The sequence below is a fragment of the Panulirus ornatus genome, chromosome 35 (genome assembly GCF_036320965.1).
Source record: "Panulirus ornatus isolate Po-2019 chromosome 35, ASM3632096v1, whole genome shotgun sequence".
NCBI classification, from domain to species: domain Eukaryota; kingdom Metazoa; phylum Arthropoda; class Malacostraca; order Decapoda; family Palinuridae; genus Panulirus; species Panulirus ornatus.
The window spans coordinates 15,223,390-15,247,765 of NC_092258.1; the positions used below are offsets into that span (position 1 = coordinate 15,223,390).

At 41.9% G+C, this 24,376-nt stretch overlaps 1 protein-coding gene across 2 annotated transcripts in view; it reads left to right on the forward strand.

Moving 5' to 3' along the window:
* The window catches only part of LOC139760180 (TGF-beta-activated kinase 1 and MAP3K7-binding protein 1-like), a 188,223-nt gene that overhangs the window by 55,025 nt on the left and 108,822 nt on the right, over nt 1-24,376 (forward strand). For both annotated transcript variants that reach the window (XM_071683115.1, XM_071683116.1), the window contains exon 4: nt 7,329-7,444. In XM_071683115.1, the coding sequence (XP_071539216.1) occupies nt 7,329-7,444 (116 nt within the window). The remainder of the gene's footprint in view (nt 1-7,328; nt 7,445-24,376) is intronic.

Here is a 24,376-nt window from a genome sequence, read left to right on the forward strand (position 1 = left end):
TCTCAACCACGCTCTTTTTATTTCCACACATCTCTTTTACCCTTACGTTACTCACTCGATCAAACCACCTCACACCACACATTGTCCTCAAACATCTCATTTCCAGCACATCCATCCTCCTGTGCACAACTCTATCCATAGCCCACGCCTCGCAACCATACAACATTGTTGGAACCACTATTCCTTCAAACATACCCATTTTTGCTTTCCGAGATAATGTTCTCGACTTCCACACATTCTTCAAGGCCCCCAGAATTTTCGCCCCCTCCCCCACCCTATGATCCACTTCCGCTTCCATGGTTCCATCCGCTGCCAGATCCACTCCCAGATATCTAAAACACTTCACTTCCTCCAGTTTTTCTCCATTCAAACTCACCTCCCAATTTACCTGACCCTCAACCCTACTGTACCTAATAACCTTGCTCTTATTCACATTTACTCTTAACTTTCTTCTTCCACACACTTTACCAAACTCAGTCACCAGCTTCTGCAGTTTCTCACATGAATCAGCCACCAGCGCTGTATCATCAGGTTAGTATTTTACTGTATTTTTGTGCTTGATATATTCAAAGAGGTACATATGTGGGTAACTGTTTAAGGAATACTTATCATCCAAATGATATATTCAAAGAGGTACATATGTGGGTAACTGTTTAAAGAATACTTATCATCCAAGTAGCTGTTTTGGAAAGCTGTTGTGCTAGGATATCAAGAAGGAACATTTTTCTTACACGTGTGAAATGATGGCTCTACACAGACTGACAACATTACTATAGCTTTTTTCTGTAGTATTTATGATTATTTTAAATCCATCGTATGTTTATGTGTATCTTACTTGCTGAAGGATACTTATAGGAGAGTGGCTATTGCAGAACCCTCTTCAGACATCACAGTTCACCATGTATCACTGCATTTATTTTTAAATTGATGCTTATTTCAGCCGAATTCCTTCACATAATTTCCTTGCAATTTAATTTGAGGTTTCACCATTACATTTTCATCTTTAATTCATAGTGCTGGAATATACTTTTATATAAGTCTTATCCCTGGCGATAGGGGAGAAGAAGAAGGAGTCACGCAGGGAGTGCTCATCCTCCTCGAAGGCTCAGAGTGGGGTGTCTAAATGTGTGTGGCTGTAACCAAGATGAGAAAAAAGGAGAGATAGGTAGTATGTTTGAGGAAAGGAACCTGGATGTTTTGGATCTGAGTGAAACAAAGCTCAAGGGTAAAGGGGAAGATTGGTTTGGGAATGTCTTGGGAGTAAAGTCAGGGGTTAGTGAGAGGACAAGAGCAAGAGAAGGAGTAGCACTACTCCTGAAACAGGAGTGGTGGAAGTATGTGATAGGGTAAGAAAGTAAACTCTAGATTGATATGGGTAAAACTGAAAGTGGATGGAGAGAGATGGGTGATTATTGGTGCTTATGCACCTGAGCATGAGAAGAAAGATTATGAGAGGCAAGTGTTTTGGGAGCAACTGGGAGAGTATTTTAGTAGTTTTGATGCACGAGACTGGGTTATAGTGATGGGTGATTTGAGTGAAGGGGTGAGTAATGTGGCAGTTGAGGGAATGATTAGTGTACATGGAGTGTTCAGTGTTGTAAATGGAAATGGTGAAGAGCTTGTAGATTTATGTGCTTAAAAAGGACTGATGATTGGGAATACCTGGTTTAAAAAGAGAGATATACCTAAGTATACATATGTAAGTAGGTGAGATGGCCAGAGAGCATTATTGGATTAGGTGTTGATTGATAGGCACATGAAAGAGAGACTTTTGGATGTTAATGTGCTTAGAGGTGCAACTGGAGGGATGTCTGATCATTATCTTGAGGAGGTGAAGGTGAAGCTTTGTAGAGGTTTTCAGAAAAGAAGAATGTTGGGTTAAAGAGAGTGGGGAGAGTAAGTGAGCTTGGGGAGGGGACTTGTGTGAGGAAGTACCAGGAGAGACTGAGTACTGAATGGAAAAAGGTGAGAACAAAGGACGTAAGGGGAGTGGGCGAGGAATGGGATGCATTTAGGGAAGCAGTGATGGCCTGTGCAAAAGATGCTAGTGGCATGAGAAACATGGGAGGTGGGCAGATTAGAAAGGGTAGTGAGTGGTGGGATGAAGAAGTAAGGTTATTAGTGAAAGAGAAGAGAGAGGCATTTGGATGATTTTTGCAGGGAAATAATGCAATTGAGTGGGAGATGTATAAAAGGAAGAGGCAGGAGGTCAAGAGAAAGGTGCAAGAGGTGAAAAAGAGGGCAAATGATAGTTGGGGTAAGAGAGTATCATTGAATTGTAGGGAGAATGAAAAGATGTTTTGGAAGGAGGTAAATAAAGTGCATAAGACAACGGAACAAGTGGGAACATCAGTGAAGGGGGCTATGGGAAAGTGATAACAAGTAGTAGTGATGTAAGAAGGAGGTGGAGTGAGTATAATGAAGGTTTGTTGAATGTGTTTGATGCTAGAGTGGCATATATAGGGATGTTATGGTCGAGGTGATGTGCAAAATGAGAGGGTTAGGGAGAATGATTTGGTAAACAGAGAAAAGGTAGTAAAAGCCTTGCGGAAGATGAAAGCCAGCAAGGCAGCAGGTTTGGATGGTATTGCAGTGGAATTTATTAAAAAAGGGGGTGACTGTATTGTTGACTGGTTGGTAAGGTTATTTAATGTATGTATGACTCATGGTGAGGTGCCTGAGGACTGGCGGAATGCTTGCGTAGTACCATTGTACAAAGGCTAAGGGGATAAGAGTGAGTGCTCAAATTACAGAGGTATAAGTTTGTTGAGTATTCCTGGTAAATTATATGGGAGGGTATTGATTGAGAGGGTGAAGGCATGTACAGAGCATCAGATTGGGAAAGAGCAGTGTGGTTTCAGAAGTGGTATAGGATGTGTGGATCAGGTGTTTGCTTTGAAAAATGTATGAGAGAAATACTTAGAAAAGCAAATGGATTTGTATGTAGCATTTATGGATCTGGAGAAGGTATATGATAGAGTTGATGGAGATGCTCTGTGGAAAGTATTAGGAATGTATGGTGTGGGAGGTAAGTTGTTAGAAGCATTGAAAAGTTTTTATTGAGGATGTGAGGCATGGGTACATGAAGGAAGAGAGGAAAGTGATTAGTTCTCAGTGAATGTTGGTTTGCAGCAGGAGTGCGTGATGTCTCCATGGTTGTTCAATTTGTTTATAGATGAGGTTGTTAGGGAGGTGAATGCAAGAGTTTTGGAAAGAGGGGCAAGTATGCAGTCAGTTGGGGATGCAAGAGCTTGTGAAGTGAGTCAGTTGTTGTTCGCTAATGATACAGCGCTGGTAGCTGATTCATGTGAGAAACTGCAGAAGCTGGTGACTAAGTTTGGTAAAGTGTCTTAAAGTAGAAAGCTGAGAGTGAATGTGAATAAGAGCAAGGTTATTATGTACAGTAGGGTTGAGGGACAAGTCAATTGGGAGGTAAGTTTGAATGGAGAAAAAACTGGAGGAAGTGAAGTGTTTTAGATATCTGGGAGTGGATCTGGCAGCGGATGGAACCATGGAAGCGGAAGTGAATCATAGGGTGGGGGAGGTAGTGAAAGTTCTGAGAGCGTTGAAAAATGTGTGGAAGTCGAGAACGTTATCTTGGAAAGCAAAAATAGGTATGTTTGAAGGAATAGTGGTTCCAACAATGTTATATGGTTTCGAGGCGTGGGCTATAGACAGAGTTGTGAGGAGGAGGGTGAATGTGCTGGAAATGAAATGTTTGATGACAATATGTGGTGTTAGGGGGTTTGATCGAGTAAGTAATGAAAGGGTAAGAGAGATGTGTTGTAATAAAAAGACTGTGGTTGAGAGAGCAGAAGAGGGTGTTTTGAAGTGGTTTGGTCACATGGAGAAAATGAGTGAGGAAAGATTGACAAAGAGGATATATGTGTCAGAGGTGGAGGGAACAAGGAGAAGTGGTAGACCAAATTGGAGGTGGAAAGATGGAGTGGAAAAGATTTTGAGTGATCGGGATGTGAACATGCAGGAGGGTGAAAGGTGTGCAAGGAATTGAGTGAATTGGAATGATGTGGTATACTGGGGTTGACGTGCTGTCAATGGATTGAACCAGGGCATGTGAAACGTCTGGGGTAAACCATGGAAAGTTTTGTAGGGCCTGGATGTGGAAAGGGAGCTGTGGTTTTGGTGCATTATACATTACAGCTAGAGACTGAGTGTGAACGAATGTGGCCTTTTTTGACTTCTCCTAGCACTACTTCGCACACATGAGGGGGGAGGGGGCTGTCATTTCATATGTGGCGAGGTGGCAATGGGAATGAATAAGGGCAGACATTATGAATTATGTTTTTTTTTTCTTGCTTTGTCGCTGTCTCCCGCGTTTGCGAGGTAGCGCACGGAAACAGACGAAAGAAATGGCCCAACCCACCCCCATACACATGTATATATATACGTCTACACACGCACATATACATACCTACACAGCTTTCCATGGTCCACCCCAGACGCTTCACATGCCCTGATTCAATCCACTGACAGCACGTCAACCCCGGTATACCACATCGATCCAATTCACTCTATTCCTTGCCCTCCTTTCACCCTCCTGCATGTTCAGGCCCCGATCACACAAAATCTTTTTCACTCCATCTCTCCACCTCCAATTTGGTCTCCCACTTCTCCTCGTTCCCTCCACCTCTTACACATATATCCTCTTGGTCAATCTTTCCTCACTCATTCTCTCCATGTGCCCAAACCATTTCAAAACCCCCTCTTCTGCTCTCTCAACCATGCTCTTTTTATTTCCACACATCTCTCTTACCCTTACGTTACTTACTCGATCAAACCACCTCACACCACACATTGTCCTCAAACATCTCATTTCCAGCACATCCATCCTCCTGCGTACAACTCTATCCATAGCCCACGCCTCGCAACCATACAACATTGTTGGAACCACTATTCCTTCAAACATACCCATTTTTGCTTTCCGAGATAATGTTCTCGACTTCCACACATTCTTCAAGGCTCCCAGAATTTTCGCCCCCTCCCCCACCCTATGATCCACTTCCGCTTCCATGGTTCCATCCGCTGCCAGATCCACTCCCAGATATCTAAAACACTTTACTTCCTCCAGTTTTTCTCCATTCAAACTTACCTCCCAATTGACTTGACCCTCAACCCTACTGTACCTAATAACCTTGCTCTTATTCACATTTACTCTTAACTTTCTTCTTTCACACACTTTACCAAACTCAGTCACCAGCTTCTGCAGTTTCTCACATGAATCAGCCATCAGCGCTGTATCATCAGCGAACAACAACTGACTCACTTCCCAAGCTCTCTCATCCCCAACAGACTTCATACTTGCCCCTCTTTCCAAAACTCTTGCATTCACCTCCCTAACAACCCCATCCATAAACAAATTAAACAACCATGGAGACATCACACACCCCTGCCGCAAACCTAGATTCACTGAGAACCAATCACTTTCCTCTCTTCCTACACGTACACATGCCTTACATCCTCAATAAAAACTTTTCACTGCTTCTAAGAACTTGCCTCCCACACCATATATTCTTAATACCTTCCACAGAGCATCTCTATCAACTCTATCATATGCCTTCTCCAGATCCATAAATGCTACATACAAATCCATTTGCTTTTCTAAGTATTTCTCACATACATTCTTCAAAGCAAACACCTGATCCACACATCCTCTACCACTTCTGAAACCACACTGCTCTTCCCCAATCTGATGCTTTGTACATGCCTTCACCCTCTCAATCAGTACCCTCCCATATAATTTACCAGGAATACTCAACAAGCTTATACCTCTGTAATTTGAGCACTCACTCTTATCCCCTTTGCCTTTGTACAATGGCACTATGCACGCATTCCGCCAATCCTCAGGCACCTCACCATGAGTCATACATACATTAAGTAACCTTACCAACTGGTCAATAATACTGTCACCCCCTTTTTTAATAAATTCCACTGCAATACCATCCAAACCTGCTGCCTTGCTGGCTTTCATCTTCTGCAAAGCTTTTACTACCTCTTCTCTGTTTACCAAATCATTTTCCCTAACCCTCTCACTTTGCACACCACCTCGACCAAAACACCCTGTATCTGCCACTCTATCATCAAACACATTCAAGAAACCTTCAAAATACTCACTCCATCTCCTTCTCACATCACCACTACTTGTTATCACCTCCCCATTTGCGCCCTTCACGGAAGTTCCCATTTGCTCCCTTGTCTTACGCACTTTATTTACCTCCTTCCAGAACATCTTTTTATTCTCCCTAAAATTTAATGATACTCTCTCACCCCAACTCTCATTTGTACATGTATATGTATGTATATGTTTGTGTGTGTATATATACGTATACGTCGAGATGTATAGGTTTGTATATGTGCTGTGTGTGGACGTGTATGTATATACATGTGTATGTGGGTGGGTTGGGCCATTCTTTCGTCTGTTTCCTTGTGCTACCTTGCTAACGCGGGAGACCGACAAAGTATAATATAAGTCTTACAATAGTTGATATTCAAGAGTGCTTTGTTATACACCTTTCATTTTGTCTAGATCACCTCAGTAATCAGTCATTTATCTTCTTGTTCTTAAAACTAACTAAATAGAATTTCTTATTCTGTTCATTTGCCAGACTTCATGACCACTTTTCTGCAAATACATTTGAACTACCTGCACTAAACTAATTAATTTCACTGTTATGTAGACTAGTATTTTGCTGTCAGTATGAAAATGGATTGCAGTGCTCTCAACTTTTTCAGAGGAGATGAGAGATCAGAAGTTAAGATATGAGAGAGTTATGAATGGTAAACTGATTGCTGAAGCTGTAAGGCAAGTGATATGGTGAAGCATATCAGGAGTGGTGCAAAACACAATAATGTTTATTAGTAAAGCAAAGGTACATTACTAGTTGAATGTCTTGTGGAATCATAGTAGGTGCAATAGCATTTCCAAGAAAGTAGAAGTGGATACCAGAAAATCTTTGGATAGAAGGATGAAGAAATTATGGGAAGTTAAGGTAGATTGAAAGGAGTTACGTGGTAGGGTGAAAGATAGAGAATAAGATTGCTTAGAATGCTGAAAATACTATGCAGTGGTAATGACTAAAGAGAAGAGGTTTGGATGAGGTCCATGGGAGTAGATATAAAAGATTAGTGAAGGGGTGTATTCGTGGAGCACACGGAAATATGTCAAGCTTGTGATGTATGAAGGAGGGTCCACAGTGACCATGATGCTGTACAGTGGGAAAAGTCAATAATGTAATATAGATATGTAGATTAATTGATGTACCCAAAGATAATTGGAGATGATTAGACAAACTTCATCCATTTACTTACAGGCACTTGACCAAGAGATCCGGGGAGGCACAACTGCTGTTGTTGCACTCATACATGGAGGAATGCTGTATGTTGGTAATGTTGGCGATTCTAGAGCTCTTCTATGTAAGAAAGACAGGTAATATGTTTACTCTTTCATCAAATATAAAGGATGATCCTGCAGAGTCTAAACTAATTCTATTTTATATATTATGTACTGAATATATAGCTTGTGTGATGTCACTTTTGAGACAAAGCATAAATAAGAGCAGAATAGTAAAATAAAATTTTGTATGTATTACCTGTACACAGAATTGTATCAGAACTACTGCCAAAACATTATAGATCAGTAAGTCTGATATCAAATATGATGAAAGTCTTTAAAAGTATAATTAAAGACATATTGAAACATCTGATTAAACCTGGCTGTATCGAATGAAGGCAAACTTGGATTTGCACTAGGTAAAAGTACATAAACTCTCTTATTAGCAGTACTTTACAGGAAACACTAATGCACAGAGTGAGAATGTATGTCTGTTGTTGAATTTGCCAAGGTGTTTGATGAAGTAACTTATAAAACTGCTGGGGACAGCAGCAAAACAAAACCAGGATGGGAAACCTGGAAAATCAATCAAGGAGTTTCTAACAGATAGACAGTACATTAGTGGGAAATGAAACTATTGGTGCTTCTGACAAAGGTGTTTGATGAGGTATTCCACATGGATGATTTTCTTCATATTTGTTCACTCATTTCCATGTTGGTGAGGTAACACCAGGAACAGACAAAGGAAGACCACATTTGTTCACATCCATTCTCTGTCATGTGCAGTACTCTGAAACCATAGCCCCTATCCACAGACCTTTCCATGGTTTTTCCCAAGTGCTTCAGGTGCCCTAGGTCAGTCCACTGATGGCACATCACCCCCTATATATGACATCATTCCAATTCTCTCCATCCTGTGCATGCCTTTCACCCTCCTGTACGTTCAGGCCCTGATCTCTCAAAATCTTTCTCCCTCCATCTTTCCATCTCCACTTTGGTTTCCCCTTCCACTTCTGACACATACATCCTCTTTGTCAACCTTTCCTCATTTATTCTCTCTAAATGTCCAAACCATTTTAACACTCCTCTTCACCTCTCTCGATCACACTCTTCTTATTGCAGTAAAACCTCTGTTATCTGTAATTCAGGACAATGAAATGTTCATGACAACAGGTGTTTTTCAGTTTTTGTTAGCAACCCTCAGTTATCAAAAGAAAAAAGAAAAAGTAATGATACTTAAACTTATTTCAAATCTCACATGCACCATACAGCAGCAATTATTGTACTCACCACCTGGTGTTTTGTGGTGCTTGTGATTGTTTACTGCCTCCTTTGTGCTTTCAGGCACAGTGTCATTTGCTGGTCTTCCACATTTGTGCATTTTGTGCATCATGGATTACAGTTGTGGACAGTGGCCCCTTTCAAGCAATTGCCTGAGAGCTTTATGAAGCCATCTACGTCTTGCATGACACAGGAACATTTTAAGCCTCATAAAAAAAGTTGTGCCAGAGGCTGGCTAGGGGCAAGACTAAGGTGGCTTTTAAGAAGAACTATAGCATTAGTATGATGACTACCTACAACATCACCAAGCAGCAGAAAAAGATCGAGGCATTTATTAGTGTTTATTCATTTATTTTCTTATGTTAACTAAGATCACTTTGGGAGCTGAGGGAAGAAGTGATGGCTTACGCAAAAGATGCATGTGGCAGGAGAAAGGTGGGAGATGGGCAGATTAGAAAGGGTAGTGAGTGGTGGGATGAAGAAATAAGATTGTTAGTGAAAGGGAGGAGAGAGGTGCTTGGACAATTTTTGCAGGGGAGTAGTGCAAATGACTGTGAGATGTATGAAAGAAAGTGGCTGGAGATCAACAGAAAGGTGTATGAGGTGAAAAAGAGAGCAAATGAGAGTTGGGGTGAGAAAGTATTAAATTTTCGGGAGAATAAAAATATGTTTTGGAAGGAGGTAAATAACGTGCACAAGACAAGAGAACAAATGGGAACATCGGTGAAGGGGCAAATGGGGAGGTGATAACAAGTAATGATGAGGTGAGAAGGAGATGGAGTGAGTATCTTGAAGGTTTGTTGAATGTGTTTGATGATAGTGTGGCAGATATAGGTTGTTTTGGTCGGAGTGGTGTGCGAAGTGAGAGGGTCAGGGAGAATGGTTTAGTAAACAGAGAAGAGATAGTGAAATCTTTGTGGAAGATGAAAGCCAGCATTGCAGCGGGTTTGGATGGTATTGCAGTGGTATTTATTAAAAAAGGGGGTTACTGTGTTGTTGACTGGTTGGTAAGGATATTTAATGTATATATGACTCATGGTGAGGTGCCTGAGGATTGGCGGAATGCATGCATAGTGCCATTGTACAAAGACAAAGGGGATAAAGTTCTGGGAGTGTTGAAAAATGTGTGAAAGGCGAGAACTTATCTCGGAAAGCAAAAATGGGTATGTTGAAGGAATAGTGCTTCCAACAATTTTATATGGTTGCGAGGAGTGGACTATAGATAGAGTTATGCAGAGGAGGGTGGATGTATTGGAAATGAGATGTTTCAGGACAATATGTGGTGTGAGGTGATTTGATTGAGTAAGTAATGAAAGAGTAAGAGAGATGTGTGGTAATAAAAAAAATGTGGTTGAGAGAGCAGAAGAGGGTGTTTTAAAATGGTTTGGTCACATGGAGAGAATGTATGAGGAAAGATTGACAAAGAGGATATTGTGTCAGAGGTGGAGGGAACGAGGAGAAGAAGGAGACCAAATCGGAGGTGGAAAGATGGAGTGAAAAAGATTTTGCGTGATCGTGGCCTGAACATGCAGGAGGGTGAAAGGCATGCAAGGAATAAATTGAATTGGAACGATGTGGTATACTGGGGTTGATGTGCTGTCAATGGATTGAACCAGGGCATGTGAAGCATCTGGGGTAAACCATGGAAAGTTGTGTGGGGCCTGGATGTGGAAAGGGAGCTTAGTTTTGGTGCATTATACGTGACAGCTACAGACTGAGAGTGAATGAATGTAGCCTTTGTTGTCTTTTCCTAGTTCTACCTCGTGCACTTGCGGGGGGAGGGGGTTGTCATTTCATATGTGGCGGGGTGGTGATGGGAATGAATAAAGGCGCAAGTATAAATTATGTTATTTATATATATTTATTTTGCTTTGTCGCTGTCTCCCGCGTTAGCGAGGTAGCGCAAGGAAACAGACGAAAGAATGGCCCAACCCACCCACATACACATGTATATACATACATGTCCACACACACAAATATACATACCTATACATCTCAACGTATACATATATATACACACACAGACATATACATATATACACATGTACATAATTCATACTGTCTGCCTTTATTCATTCCCATTGCCACCCCACCACACATGTAATAACAACCCCCTCCCCCCTCATGTGTGCGAGGTAGCGCTAGGAAGACAACAAAGGCCCCATTCGTTCACACTCAGTCTCTAGCTGTCATGTAATAATGCACCAAAACCACAGCTCCCTTTCCACATCCAGGCCCCACAGAACTTTCCATGGTTTACTCCAGACGCTTCACATGCCCTGGTTCAATCCATTGACAGCACATCGACCCTGGTATACCACATCATTCCAATTCACTCTATTCATTGCATGCCTTTCACCCTTCTGCATGTTGAGGCCCCGATCACTCAAAATCTTTGTTACTCTATCTTTCCACCTCCAATTAGGTCTCCCACTTCTCCTCGTTCCCTCCACCTCAGACACATATATCCTCTTGGTCAATCTTTCCTCACTCATTCTCTCCATGTGACCAAACCATTTCAAAACACCCTCTTCTGCTCTCTCAACCACACTCTTTTTATTACCACACATCTCTCGTACCCTATTATTACTTACTCGATCAAACCACCTCACACCACATATTGTCCTCAAACATCTCATTTCCAGCACATCCATCCTCCTGTGCACAACTTTATCCATAGCCCACGCCTCGCAACCATACAACATTGTTGGAACCACTATTTATTCAAACATACCCATTTTTGCTTTCCGAGATAATGTTCTTGACTTCCACACATCCTTCAAGGCTCCCAGAATTTTCGCCCCCTCCCCCACCCTATGACTCACTTCCACTTCCATGGTTCCATCCGCTGCCAAATCCACTCCCAGATATCTAAAACACTTCACTTCCTCCAGGTTTTCTCCTTTCAAATTTACCTCCCAATTGACTTGACCCTCAACCCTACTGTACCTAATAATTAACCTTGCTCATATTCACATTTACTCTCAACTTTCTTCTTTCACACACTTTACCAAACTCAGTCACCAGCTTCTGCAGTTTCATACATGGATCAGCCACCAGCGCTGTATCATCAGCGAACAACAACTGACTCACTTCCCAAGCTCTCTCATCCACAACAGACTGCATACTTGCCCCTCTTTCCAAAACTCTTGCATTCACCTCCCTAACAACCCCATCAATAGACAAAGTAAACAACCATGGCGACATTACACAACCCTGTCACAAACCTACATTCACTGAGAACCAATCACTTTCCTCTCTTCCTACACGTACACATATGTACATGTGTATATATGTATATGTCTCTGTATGTACATATATGTATACATTGAAATGTATAGGTATACATATGTGCATGTGTGGATGTGTATGTATATACATGTGTATGCGGGTGGGTTGGGCCATTCTTTTGTCTGTTTCCTTGTGTTACATCGCTGACGCTGGAGCTGAGACAAAGTATGATATAAATAAGTAAATACTTATTTATTCATTTATTTATTTATTATACTTTGTCGCTGTCTCCCGTGTTAGCGAGGTAGTGCAAGGAAACAGACGAAAAAATGGCCCAACCCACCCACATACACATGTATATACATACACGTCCACACAGGCACATATACATACCTATACATAACAACATATACATATATATACACACACAGACATATACATATATACACATGTACATAATTCATACTGTCTGCCCTTATTCATTCCCGTACCAAAGCCAAATTCGTTCACACTCAGTCTGTAGCTGTCACGTATGCACCGAAACCACAGCTCCCTTTCCACATCCAGGTTCCACAGAACTTTCCATGGTTTACCCCAGATGCTTCACATGCCCTGGTTCAATCCATTGAAAGCACGTCGATCCCAGTATACCACATCGTTCCAATTCACTCTATTCCTTGCACACCTTTCACCGTCCTGCATGTTCAGGCCTCGATCACTCACAATCTTTTTCACTCAATATTTCCACCTCCAATTTGGTCTCCCACTTCTCCTCGTTCCCTCCACCTTTGCCACATATGTCCTCTTTGTCAATCTTTCCCCACTCTTTCTCTCCATGTGACCAAACCATTTCAAAACACCCTCATCTGCTCTCTCAACCACACTCTTTTTCTTACCACACATCTCTCTTACCCTTTCATTACTTACTTGATCAAACCATCTCACACCACACATTGTCCTCAAACATCTCATTTCCAACACATCCACTCTCCTCCACACAACTCTATCTATAGCCCATGCCTCACAACCATATAACATTGTTGGAACCACTGTTCCTTCAAACCTACCTATTTTTGCTTTCCAAGATAACATTCTCGACCTCCACACACATTTTCAATGGTCCCAGAACTTTCGCCCCCTCCCCCACCCTATGATTAATTCTGCTTCCATGGTTCCATCCGCTGTAAAATCCACTCCCAGATATCTAAAACACTTCACTTCCTCTAGTTTTTCTCCATTTAAACTCACCTCTCAATTGACTTGTCCCTCACCCCTACTGTACCTAACAACCTTGCTCTTATTCACATTTACTCTCAGCTTTCGTATTTCACACACTTTACCAAACTCAGTCGTCAGCTTCTGCAGTTTCTCACCCAAATCAGCCACCAGCGCTATATCATCAGTGAACAACAATTGACTCACTTCCCAAGCTCTCTCATCCACAACAGACTGCATACTTGCCCCTCCTTCCAAAACTCTTGCATGCACCTCCCTAAGAACCCCATCCATAAACAAATTAAACAACCATGGGGACATCACGCACCCCTGCCGCAAGCCAACATTCACTGAGAACCAATCACTTTCCTCTCTTCCTACATGTACACATGCCTTACATCCTTGATAAAAACTTTTCACTGCTTCTAACAACTTGCCTCCCACACCATATACTCTTGATACCTTCCACAGAGCATCTCTATCAGTTCTCTCATATGCCTTCTCGAGATCCATAAATGCTACATACAAATCCATTTGCTTTTCTAAGTATTTCTCACATACATTCTTCAAAGCAAACACCTGGTCCACACATCCTCTACCACTTCTGAAACCACACTGCTCTTCCCCAATCTGATGCTCTGTACATGCCTTCACCCTCTCAATCAGTACCCTCCCATATAATTTTCCAGGAATACTCAAAAAGCTTATACCTCTGTAATTTGAGCACTGACTTTTATTCCCTTTGCCTTTGTACAATGGCACTATGCAAGCATTTCGCCAATCCTCAGGCACCTCACCATGAGTCATACATATATTAAATAAACTTACCAACCAGTCAACAATACAGTCACCCCTTTTTTTGATAAATTCCACTGCAATTCCGTACAATCCTGCTGCCTTGCTGGCTTTCATCTTCTGCAAAGCTTTTACTACCTCTTCTCTGTTTACCAAATCATTCTCCCTATCACTCTCACTTTGCACACCACCTTGACCAAAACACCGTATATTTGCCACTCTATCATCAAGCACATTCAACAAACCTTTTAAAGACTCACTCCATCTCCTCACATCACCACTACTTATTATCACCTCCCCATTAGCCCCCTTCACTGAAGTTCCCATTTGTTCCCTTGTCTTATGTACTTTATTTACCTCTTCAAAACGTCTTTTTATTCTCCCTAAAATTTAATGGTAGTCTCTCACCCCAACTCTCATTTGCCCTCTTTTTCACCTTTTGCACCTTTCTTTTGACCTCCTGCCTCTTTCTTTTATACATCTCCCACTCATTTGCAATATTTCCCTGTAAAACTCATCCAAATTCCTCTCTCTTCACTTTCACTAATAATCTTACTTCTTCATCCCACCACTCACTACCCTTTCTAATCTGCCCACCTCCCATGCTTCTCATGCCACAAGCATCTTTTGCACAAGCCATCACTGCTTCCCTAAATACATCCCATTCCTCCCCCACTCCTCTTATGTCCTTTGTTTTCCCCTTCTCCCATTCTGTACTGATTCTCTCCTGGTACTTCTTCACATGCATCTCCTTCCCAAGCTCACTTACTCTCACCACTCTTTTCACCCCAACATTCTTTCTTCTTTTCTGAAAACCTCTACAACTCTTCACCTTCGCCTCCACAAGATAATGATCAGACATCCCTCCAGTTGTACCTCTCAGCACTTTAACATTCAAAAGTCTCTCTTTCACATGCCTGTCAATAAATAGATATTTATACATATCCCTTGGGATAGGGGAGAAAGAATACTTTCCACGCATTCCTCACGTGTTGTAGAAGGCGACTAAAGGGGACGGGAGGAGGGGCCTAGGGTTTAACCCTCCCCACCTTGTATTTTAAGTTTTTAAAAGGGGAAACAGAAGTAGGAGTCATGCGGGGAGTGCTCATCCTCCTCGAAGGCTCAGATTGGGGTGCCTAAATGTGTGTGAATGAAACCAAGATGAAAAAAAGGAGAGGTAGGTAGTATGTTTGAGGAAAGGAACCTGGATGTTTTGGCTCTAAATGAAACGAAGCTCAAGGGTAAAGGGGAAGAATGGTTTGGGAATGTTTTGGGAGTAAAGTCAGGGGTTGGTGAGAGGACAAGAGCAAGGAAAGGATTAGCACTGCTGAAACAGGAGTGGGGGGAGTATGTGATAGAGTGTAATAAAGTAAACTGTAGATTGATCTGGGTAAAACTGAAAGTGGATGGAAAGAGATGGGTGATTATTGGTTCCTATGCACCTGGGCATGAGAAGAAAGATCATGAGAGGCAAGTGTTTTGGGAGCAGCTGAGTAAGTGTGTTAGTAGTTTTGATGCACGAGACCAGGTTATAGGGATGGGTAATTTGAATGCAAAGGTGAGTAACATGGTATAATTGGTGTACATGGGGTGTTTAGTGTTGTAAATGGGAATGGTGAAGAGCTTGTAGATTGGTTGCTGAAAAAGGACTGGTGATTGGGAATACCTGGTTTAAAATGAGAGATATACATAAGTATACGTATGTAAGTAGGAGAGATGGCCAGAGAGCATTAATGGATTACATGTTATTTCATAGGCATGTGAAAGAGAGACTTTTGATGTTAATGTGCTGAGAGTTGCAACTGGAGGTATGTCTGATCATTATCTTGTGGAGGTGAAGGTGAAAACTTGTAGAGGTTTTCAGAAAAGAAGAGAGAATATTAGGGTGAAGAGAGGGGTGAGAGTAAGTGAACTTGGGAAGGAGAATTGTGTGAGGAAGTACCAGGAGAGACTGAGTGCAGAATGGAAAAAGGTGAGAGCAAAGGACATAAGGGGAGTGGAGAAGGAATGGGATGTATTTAGGGAAGCAGTGATGGCTTGCGCAATAGATGCTTATGACATGAGAAGCATGGGAGGTGGACAGATTAGAAAGGGTAGTGAGTGGTGGAATGAAGAAGTAAGATTATTAGGGAAAGAGAAGAGAGAGGAATTTGGACAAGTTTTGCAGGGAAATAGTACAAATAACTGGGTGATCTATTAAAGAAAGAAGCAGGAGGTCAAGAGAAAGGTGCAAGTGGTGAAAAAGAGGACAAATGAGAGTTGGCATGAGAGAGTGTCATTAAATTTTAGGGAGAATGAAAAGATGTTTTGGAAGGAGGTAAATAAAGTGCATAAGACAAGCGAACAAATGGGAACATCAGTGAAGGGGGCTAATGGGGAGGTGATAACAAGTAGTGTTGATGTGAGAAGGAGATAGAGTGAGTATTTTGAAGGTTTGTTGAATGTGTTTGATGATAGAGTGGCAGGTATAGGGTGTTTTGGTTGAGTTAGTGTGCGAAGTGAGAGGGTTAGAGAGAATGATTTGATAAACAGAGAAGAGGTATTAAAAGCTTTGTGGAAGATGAAAGCCAGCAAGGCAGAGGGTTTGGATGGTATTGCAGTGGAATGTTGTTGACTGGTTGGTAAGGTTATTTAATGCATATATGACTCATGGTGAGGTGCCTGAGGATTGGCGGAATGTATGCATAGTGCCATTGTACAAAGGGAAAGGGGATAAAGGTGAGTGCTCAAATTTCAGAGGTATAAGTTTTTTGAGTATTCCTGGTAAATTATATGGGAGGGTATTGATTGAGAGGGTGAAGGCATGTACAGAGCATCAGATTGGGGAAGAGGGGTGTGCTTTAAGAAGTGGTAGAGGATGCGTGGATCAGGTGTTTGCTTTGAAGAATGTATGTGAAAAATACTTAGAAAAGCGAATGGATTTGTATGTAGCATTTATGGATCTGGAGAAGGCATATGATAGAGTTGATAAAGATGATCTGTGGAAGATATTAAGAATATATGGTGTGGGAGGCAAGTAGTTAGAAGCAGTGAAAACTTTTTATCGAGGATGTAAGGCATGTGTACGAGTGGGAAGAGATGAAAGTGACTTGTTCTCAGTGAATATTAGTTTGCTGCAGGGGTGCGTGATGTCTCCATGGTTGTTTAATTTGTTTATGGGTGGGGTTGTTAGGGAGGTGAATGCAAGAGTTTTGGAGAGAGGGGCAAGTATGCAGTTTGTTGTGGATGAGAGAGCTTGGGAAGTGAGTCAGTTGTTGTTCGCTGATGATACAGCACTGGTGGCTGATTCATGTGAGAAACTGCAGAAGCTGGTGACTGAGTTTAGTATAGTGCATCAAAGAAGGAAGCTGACAATAAATGTGAATAAGAGCAAGGTTATTAGGTACAGTATGTTTGAGGGACAAGTCAATTGGGAGGTAAGTCTGAAGGGAGAAAAATGGAGGAAGTGAAGTGTTTTTGATGTTTGGGAGTGGATTTGCCAGCAGATGTAACCACGGAAGCAGAAGTGAGTCACAGGTTGGGGGTGGGGTGAAGGTTCTTGGAGCGTTGAAAAATGTGTGGAAGGTGAGAACATTATCTCGTAAGCAAAAATGGGTATTTTTGAGGGAATAGTGGTTCCAACAATGTTATTTGGTTGCGAGGCATGGGCTATAGATAGAGTTGTGCGGAGGAGGGTGGATGTGCTGGAAATGAGATGTTTGAAGAAAGTATGTGGTTTGAGGTGGTTTGATTAAGTAATGAAAGGGTAAGAGAGATGTGTGGTAATAAAAAGAGTGTGGTTGAGAGAGCAGAAAAGGATGTTTTGAAATGGTTTGGTCGCATGGAGAGAATGAGTGAGGAAAGATTGACAAAGAGGATGTATGTTTCAAAGGTGGAGGGAACGAGAAGTGGGAGACCAAATTGGAGGTGGAAAGATGGGGTGAAAAAGATTTTGAGTGATGATGGCCTAAACATGCAGGAGGGTGAAAGGCCTGAAAGGAGTAGAATGATTTGGAACGATAAGGTATACCTGGGTCAACGTGCTGTCAATGGATTGAACCAGGGCATGTGAAATGTCTGGGGTAAACCATAGAAAGTTTTGTGGGGCCTGGATGTGGAAAGGGAGCTGTGGTTTCTGTGTATTATACTTGACAGCTAGAGACTGAGTGTGAACGAATGTGTCCTTTGTTGTCTTTATCTAGCGCTACCTCACACGCATGTGGGGGGAGGGGGTTGTCATTTCACGAGTGGCAGGGCAGTGATGGGAATGAATATAGTCAGCAAGTATGAATTATGTACATGTTTATATATGTATATGTTTTATCCCTGGGGATAGTGGAGAAAGAATACTTCCCACGTATTCCTCACATGTCATAGAAGGCGACTAAAGGGGACGGTAGTGGAGGGTTAGAATAAAGGGGACGGTAGTGGAGGGTTAGAAACCCTCCCCTCCTTGTATCTTAACTTTCTATAATGAGAAACAGAAGAAAGAGCCATGCGGGGAGTGCTCATCCTCCTCGAAGGCTTAGATTGGAGTGTCTAAATGTGTGTGGATGTAACCAAGATGAGAAAAAAAGAGATAGGCAGTATGTTTGAGGAAATGAACCTGGATGTTTTGGCTCTGAATGAAATGAAGCTCAAGGGTAAAGGGGAAGAGTGGTTTGGGAATGTCTTGGGAGTAAAGTCGGGGGTTGGTGAGAGGACGAGGGCAAGGGAAGGAGTAGCACTACTCCTGAAACTGGAGTGGTGGGAGTATATGATACAGTGTAAGAAAGTAAACTCTAGATTGATGTGGGTAAAACTGAAAGTGGATGGAGAGAGGTGGATGATGATTGGTGCATATGCACCTGGGCATGAGAAGAAAGATCATGAGAGACAAGTGTTTTAAGAGCAGCTGAGTGAGCGTTTTAGTAGTTTTGATGCATGAGACTGGATTATAGTGATGGGTGATTTGAATGCAATGGTGAGTAATGTGGCAGTTGAGGGAATAATTGGTGTACATGGGGTATTCAGTGTTGTAAATGGAAATGGTGAAGAGCTTGTCAATTTATGTGCTGAAAAAGGACTGGTGATTGGGAATACCTGGTTTAAAAAGCGAGATATACATAAGTATACATATGTAAGTAGGAGAGATGGCCAGAGAGTGTTATTGGATTACTTGTTAATTGATAGGCACGTGAAAGAGAGACATTTGGATGTTAATCTGCTGAGAGATGCAACTGGAGGGATGTCTGAACATTATCCTGTGAAGGCAAAGGTGAAGATTTGTTGAGATTTTCAGAAAAGAAGAATGTTGGGGTGAAGAGAGTGGTGAGAGTAAGTGAGCTTGGGAAGGAGACTTTGTGTGAGGAAGTACCAGGAGAGACTGAGTACAGAATGGAAAAAGGTGAGAACAAATGACGTAAGGGGAGTGGGGGAGGAATGGGGTGTATTTAGGGAAGCAGTGATGGCTTGCGCAAAAGATGCTTGTGGCATGAGGAGCGTGGGAGATGGGCAGATTAGAAAAGGTAGTGAGTGGTGGGATGAAGTAAGATTATTAGTGAAAGAGAAGAGAGAGGAAGTTGGACCTATTTTTGTAGGGAAATAATGCAAATGACTAGGTGATGTATAAAAGAATGAGGCAGGTGGTAAACCGAAAGGTGCAAAAGGTGAAAAAGAGGGCAAATGAGAGTTGGGGTGAGAGAGTATCATTAAATTTTAGGGAGAATAAAAAGATGTTTTGAAAGGAGGTAAATAAAGTGCGTAAGATAAGGGAACAAATAGGAACATCAGTGAAGGGAGCTAATGGAGAGGTAATAACAAGTAGTAGTGATGTGAGAAGGAGATGGAATGAGTATTTTGAAAGTTTGTTAAATGTGTTTGATGATAGAGTGTTAGATATAGGGTGTTTTGGTCGAGCTGGTGTGCAAAGTGAGAGGGTTAGGGAGAATGATTTGGTAAACAGAGAAGAGGTAGTAAAAGCTTTGCAGAAGATGAAAGCTGGCATGGCAGCGGGTTTGGATGGTGTTGCAGTGGAATTTATTAAAAAAGAGGGTGACTGTATTGTTTCCCGGTTGGTAAGGTTACTTAATGTATGTATGACTCATGGTGAGGTGCCTGAGGATTTGTGGAATGCTTGCATAGTGCCATTGTACAAAGGCACAAATAGAGGTATAAGTTTGTTGAGTATTCCTGGGAAATTATATGGGAGGGTATTGATGGAGAGGTTGATGGCATGTACAGAGCATCAGACTGGGGAAGAGCAGTGTGGTTTCAGAAGTAGTAGAGGATGTGTGGATCAGGTGTTTGCTTTGAAGAATGTATGTGATAAATATCTAGAAAAGCAAATGAATTTGTATATAGCATTTATTGACATGGAGAAGGAATATGATAGAGTTGATAGAGATGCTTTGTGGAAGATATTAAGAATATATGGTGTGGGAGGCAAGTTGTTAGAAGCAGTGAAAAGTTTTTACCCAGGATGTTAGGCATGTGTACGTGAAGGAAGAGAGGAACGTGATTGGTTCTCAGTGAATGTTGGTTTGTGACAGTGGTGCGTGATGTCTTCATGGTTGTTTAATTTGTTTATTGATGTGGTTGTTAGGGAGGTGAATGCAAGAGTTTTGGAAAGAGGGTCAAGTATGCTGTTTGTTGTGGATGAGAGAGCTTGGGAAGTGAGTCAGTTGTTGTTCGCTGATGATACAGCACTGGTGGCTGATTCGGATGAGAAACTACAGAAGCAGGTGACTGAGTTGGGTAAAGTGTGTGAAAGAAGAAAGCTGACGATAAATGCGAATAAGAGGAAGGTTAATAGGTATAGTAGGGTTGAGGAAGAAGTCATTTGAGAGGTAAGTTTGAATGGAGAAAAACTGGAGGAAGTGAAGTGTTTTAGATATCTCGGAGTGGATTTGGCAGTGGATTGAACCATGGAAGCGGAAGTGAATCATAGGGTGGGGGAGGTGGCGAAAGTTCTTGGAGCGTTGAAAAATGTATGGAAGTCAAGAACGTTATCTTGGAAAGCAAAAATAACCATGTTTGAAGGAATAGTGGTTCCAACAATGTTATATGGTTGCGAGGCATGGGCTATAGATAGAGTTTTGCGGAAGAGGGTGGATATGCTGGAAATGAAATGTTTGAGGACAATATGTGGTGTGAGGTGGTTTGATCGAGTAAGTAATGAAAGGGTAAGAGAGATGTGTGGTAATAAAAAGAGTTTGGTTGAGAGAGCAGAAGAGGGCATTTCGAAATGGTTTGGTCACATGGAGAAAATGAATGAGGAAAGATTGACAAAGAGGATATATGTGTCAGAGATGGAAGGAAGGAGTAGTAGTGGGAGACCAAATTGGAGGTGGAAATATTGAGTGAAAAAGATTGTGAGTGATCGGGACCTGAACATGCAGGAGGGTGAAAGGCGTGCAAGTAATAGAGTGAATTTTAGAGTGAGTTTTACCCATATTAATCGAGAATTTACTTTCTTACATTCTATCACATACTCCTACAACTCCTGTTTGAGGAGTACTGCTACTCCTTCCCTTGCTCTTGTCCTCTCACTAACCCCTGACTTTACTCCCAAGAGGGTGAAGAGGGTGGTGAGAGTAAGTGAGCTTGGGAAGGAGACTTGTGTGAGGAAGTACCAGGAGAGACTGAGTACAGAATGGAAAAAGGTAAGAACAATGGAAATAAGGGGAGTAGGGGAGGAATGTGATGTATTTAGGGAGTCAGTGATGGATTGCGCAAAAGATGCTTGTGGCATGAGAAGAGTGGGAGGTGGGTTGATTAGAAAGGGTAGTGAGTGGTGGGATGAAGAAGTAAGATTATTAGTGAAAGAGAAGAGAGAGGCATTTGGACAATTTTTGCAGGGAAAAAATTTAATTGAGTGGGAGATGTATAAAAGAAAGAGACAGGAGGTCAAGAGAAAGGTGCAAGAGGTGAAAAAGAGGGCAAATGAGAGTTGGGGTGAGAGAGTATCATTAAATTTTAGGGAGAATAAAAAGATGTTCTGGAAGGAGGTAAATAAAGTGCATAAGACAAGGGAGCAAATGGGAACTTCAGTGAAGGGCACAAATGGGGAGGTGATAACAAGTAGTGGTGATGTGAGAAGGAGATGGAGTGAGTATTTTGAAGGTTTGTTGAATGTGTTTGATGATAGAGTGGCAGATACAGGGTGTTTTGGTCGAGGTGGTGTGCAAAGTGAGAGGTTTAGGGTAAATGATTTGGTAAACAGAGAAGAGGTAGTAAAAGCTTTGCAGAAGATGAAAGCTGGCAAGGCAGCAGGTTTGGATGGTATTGCAGTGGAATTTATTAAAAAAGGGGGTGACTATTATTGACTGGTTGGTAAGGTTATTTAATGTATGTATGACTCATGGTGAGGTGCCTGAGGATTGGCGGAATGCGTGCATAGTGCCATTGTACAAAGGCAAAGGGGATAAGAGTGAGTGCTCAAATTACAGAGGTATAAGTTTGTTGAGTATTCCTGGTAAATTATATGGGAGGGTATTGATTGAGAGGGTGAAGGCATGTACAGAGCATCAGATTGGGGAAGAGCAGTGTGGTTTCAGAAGTGGTAGAGGATGTGTGGATCAGGTGTTTGCTTTGAAGAATGTATGTGAGAAATACTTAGAAAAGCAAATGGATTTGTATGTAGCATTTAAGGATCTGGAGAAGGCTTATGATAGAGTTGATAGAGATGCTCTGTGGAAGGTATTAAGAATATATGGTGTGGGAGGCAAGTTGTTAGAAGTAGTGAAAAGTTTTTATCGAGGATGTAAGGCATGTGTACGTGTAGGAAGAGAGGAAAGTGATTGGTTCTCAGTGAATGTAGGTTTGCGGCAGGGGTGTGTGATGTCTCCATGGTTGTTTAATTTGTTTATGGATGGGGTTGTTAGGGAGGTAAATGCAAGAGTTTTGGAAAGAAGGGCAAGTATGAAGTCTGTTGTGGATGAGAACTTGGGAAGTGAGTCAGTTGTTGTTCGCTGATGATACAGCGCTGGTGGCTGATTCATGTGAGAAACTGCAGAAGCTGGTGAATGAGTTTGGTAAAGTGTGTGGAAGAAGAAAGTTAAGAGTAAATGTGAATAAGAGCAAGGTTATTAGGTACAGTAGGGTTGAGGGTCAAGTCAATTGGGAGGTAAGTTTGAATGGAGAAAAACTGGAGGAAGTGAAGTGTTTTAGATATCTGGGAGTGGATCTGGCAGTGGATTGAACCATGGAAGCGGAAGTGAATCATAGGGTGGGGGAGGTGGCAAAAGTTCTTGGAGCGTTGAAAAATGTATGGAAGTCGAGAACGTTATCTTGGAAAACAAAAATAACTATGTTTGAAGGAATAGTGGTTCCAACAATGTTATATGGTTGCGAGGCATGGGCTATAGATAGAGTTTTGCGGAAGAGGGTGGATATGCTGGAAATGAAATGTTTGAGGACAATATGTGGTGTGAGGTGGTTTGATCGAGTAAGTAATGAAAGGGTAAGAGAGATGTGTGGTAATAAAAAGAGTTTGGTTGAAAGAGCAGAAGAGGTCATTTCGAAATGGTTTGGTCACATGGAGAAAATGAATGAGGAAAGATTGACAAAGAGGATATATGTGTCAGAGATGGAAGGAAGGAGTAGTAGTGGGAGACCAAATTGGAGGTGGAAATATTGAGTGAAAAAGATTGTGAGTGATCGGGACCTGAACATGCAGGAGGGTGAAAGGCGTGCAAGTAATAGAGTGAATTTTAGAGTGAGTTTTACCCATATTAATCGAGAATTTACTTTCTTACATTCTATCACATACTCCTACAGCTCCTGTTTGAGGAGTACTGCTACTCCTTCCCTTGCTCTTGTCCTCTCACTAACCCCTGACTTTACTCCCAAGAGGGTGAAGAGGGTGGTGAGAGTAAGTGAGCTTGGGAAGGAGACTTGTGTGAGGAAGTACCAGGAGAGACTGAGTACAGAATGGAAAAAGGCGAGAACAATGGAAATAAGGGGAGTAGGGGAGGAATGTGATGTATTTAGGGAATCAGTGATGTATTGCGCAAAAGATGCTTCTGGCATGAGAAGAGTGGGAGGTGGGTTGATTAGAAAGGGTAGTGAGTGGTGGGATGAAGAAGTAAGATTATTAGTGAAAGAGAAGAGAGAGGCATTTGGACGATTTTTGCAGGGAAAAAATTTAATTGAGTGGGAGATGTATATAAGAAAGAGACAGGAGGTCAAGAGAAAGGTGCAAGAGGTGAAAAAGAGGGCAAATGAGAGTTGGGGTGAGAGTATCATTAAATTTTAGGGAGAATAAAAAGATGTTCTGGAAGGAGGTAAATAAAGTGCGTAAGACAAGGGAGCAAATGGGAACTTCAGTGAAGGGCACAAATGGGGAGGTGATAACAAGTAGTGGTGATGTGAGAAGGAGATGGAGTGAGTATTTTGAAGGTTTGTTGAATGTGTTTGATGATAGAGTGGCAGATACAGGGAGTTTTGGTCGAGGTGGTGTGCAAAGTGAGAGGTTTAGGGTAAATGATTTGGTAAACAGAGAAGAGGTAGTAAAAGCTTTGCAGAAGATGAAAGCCAGCAAGGCAG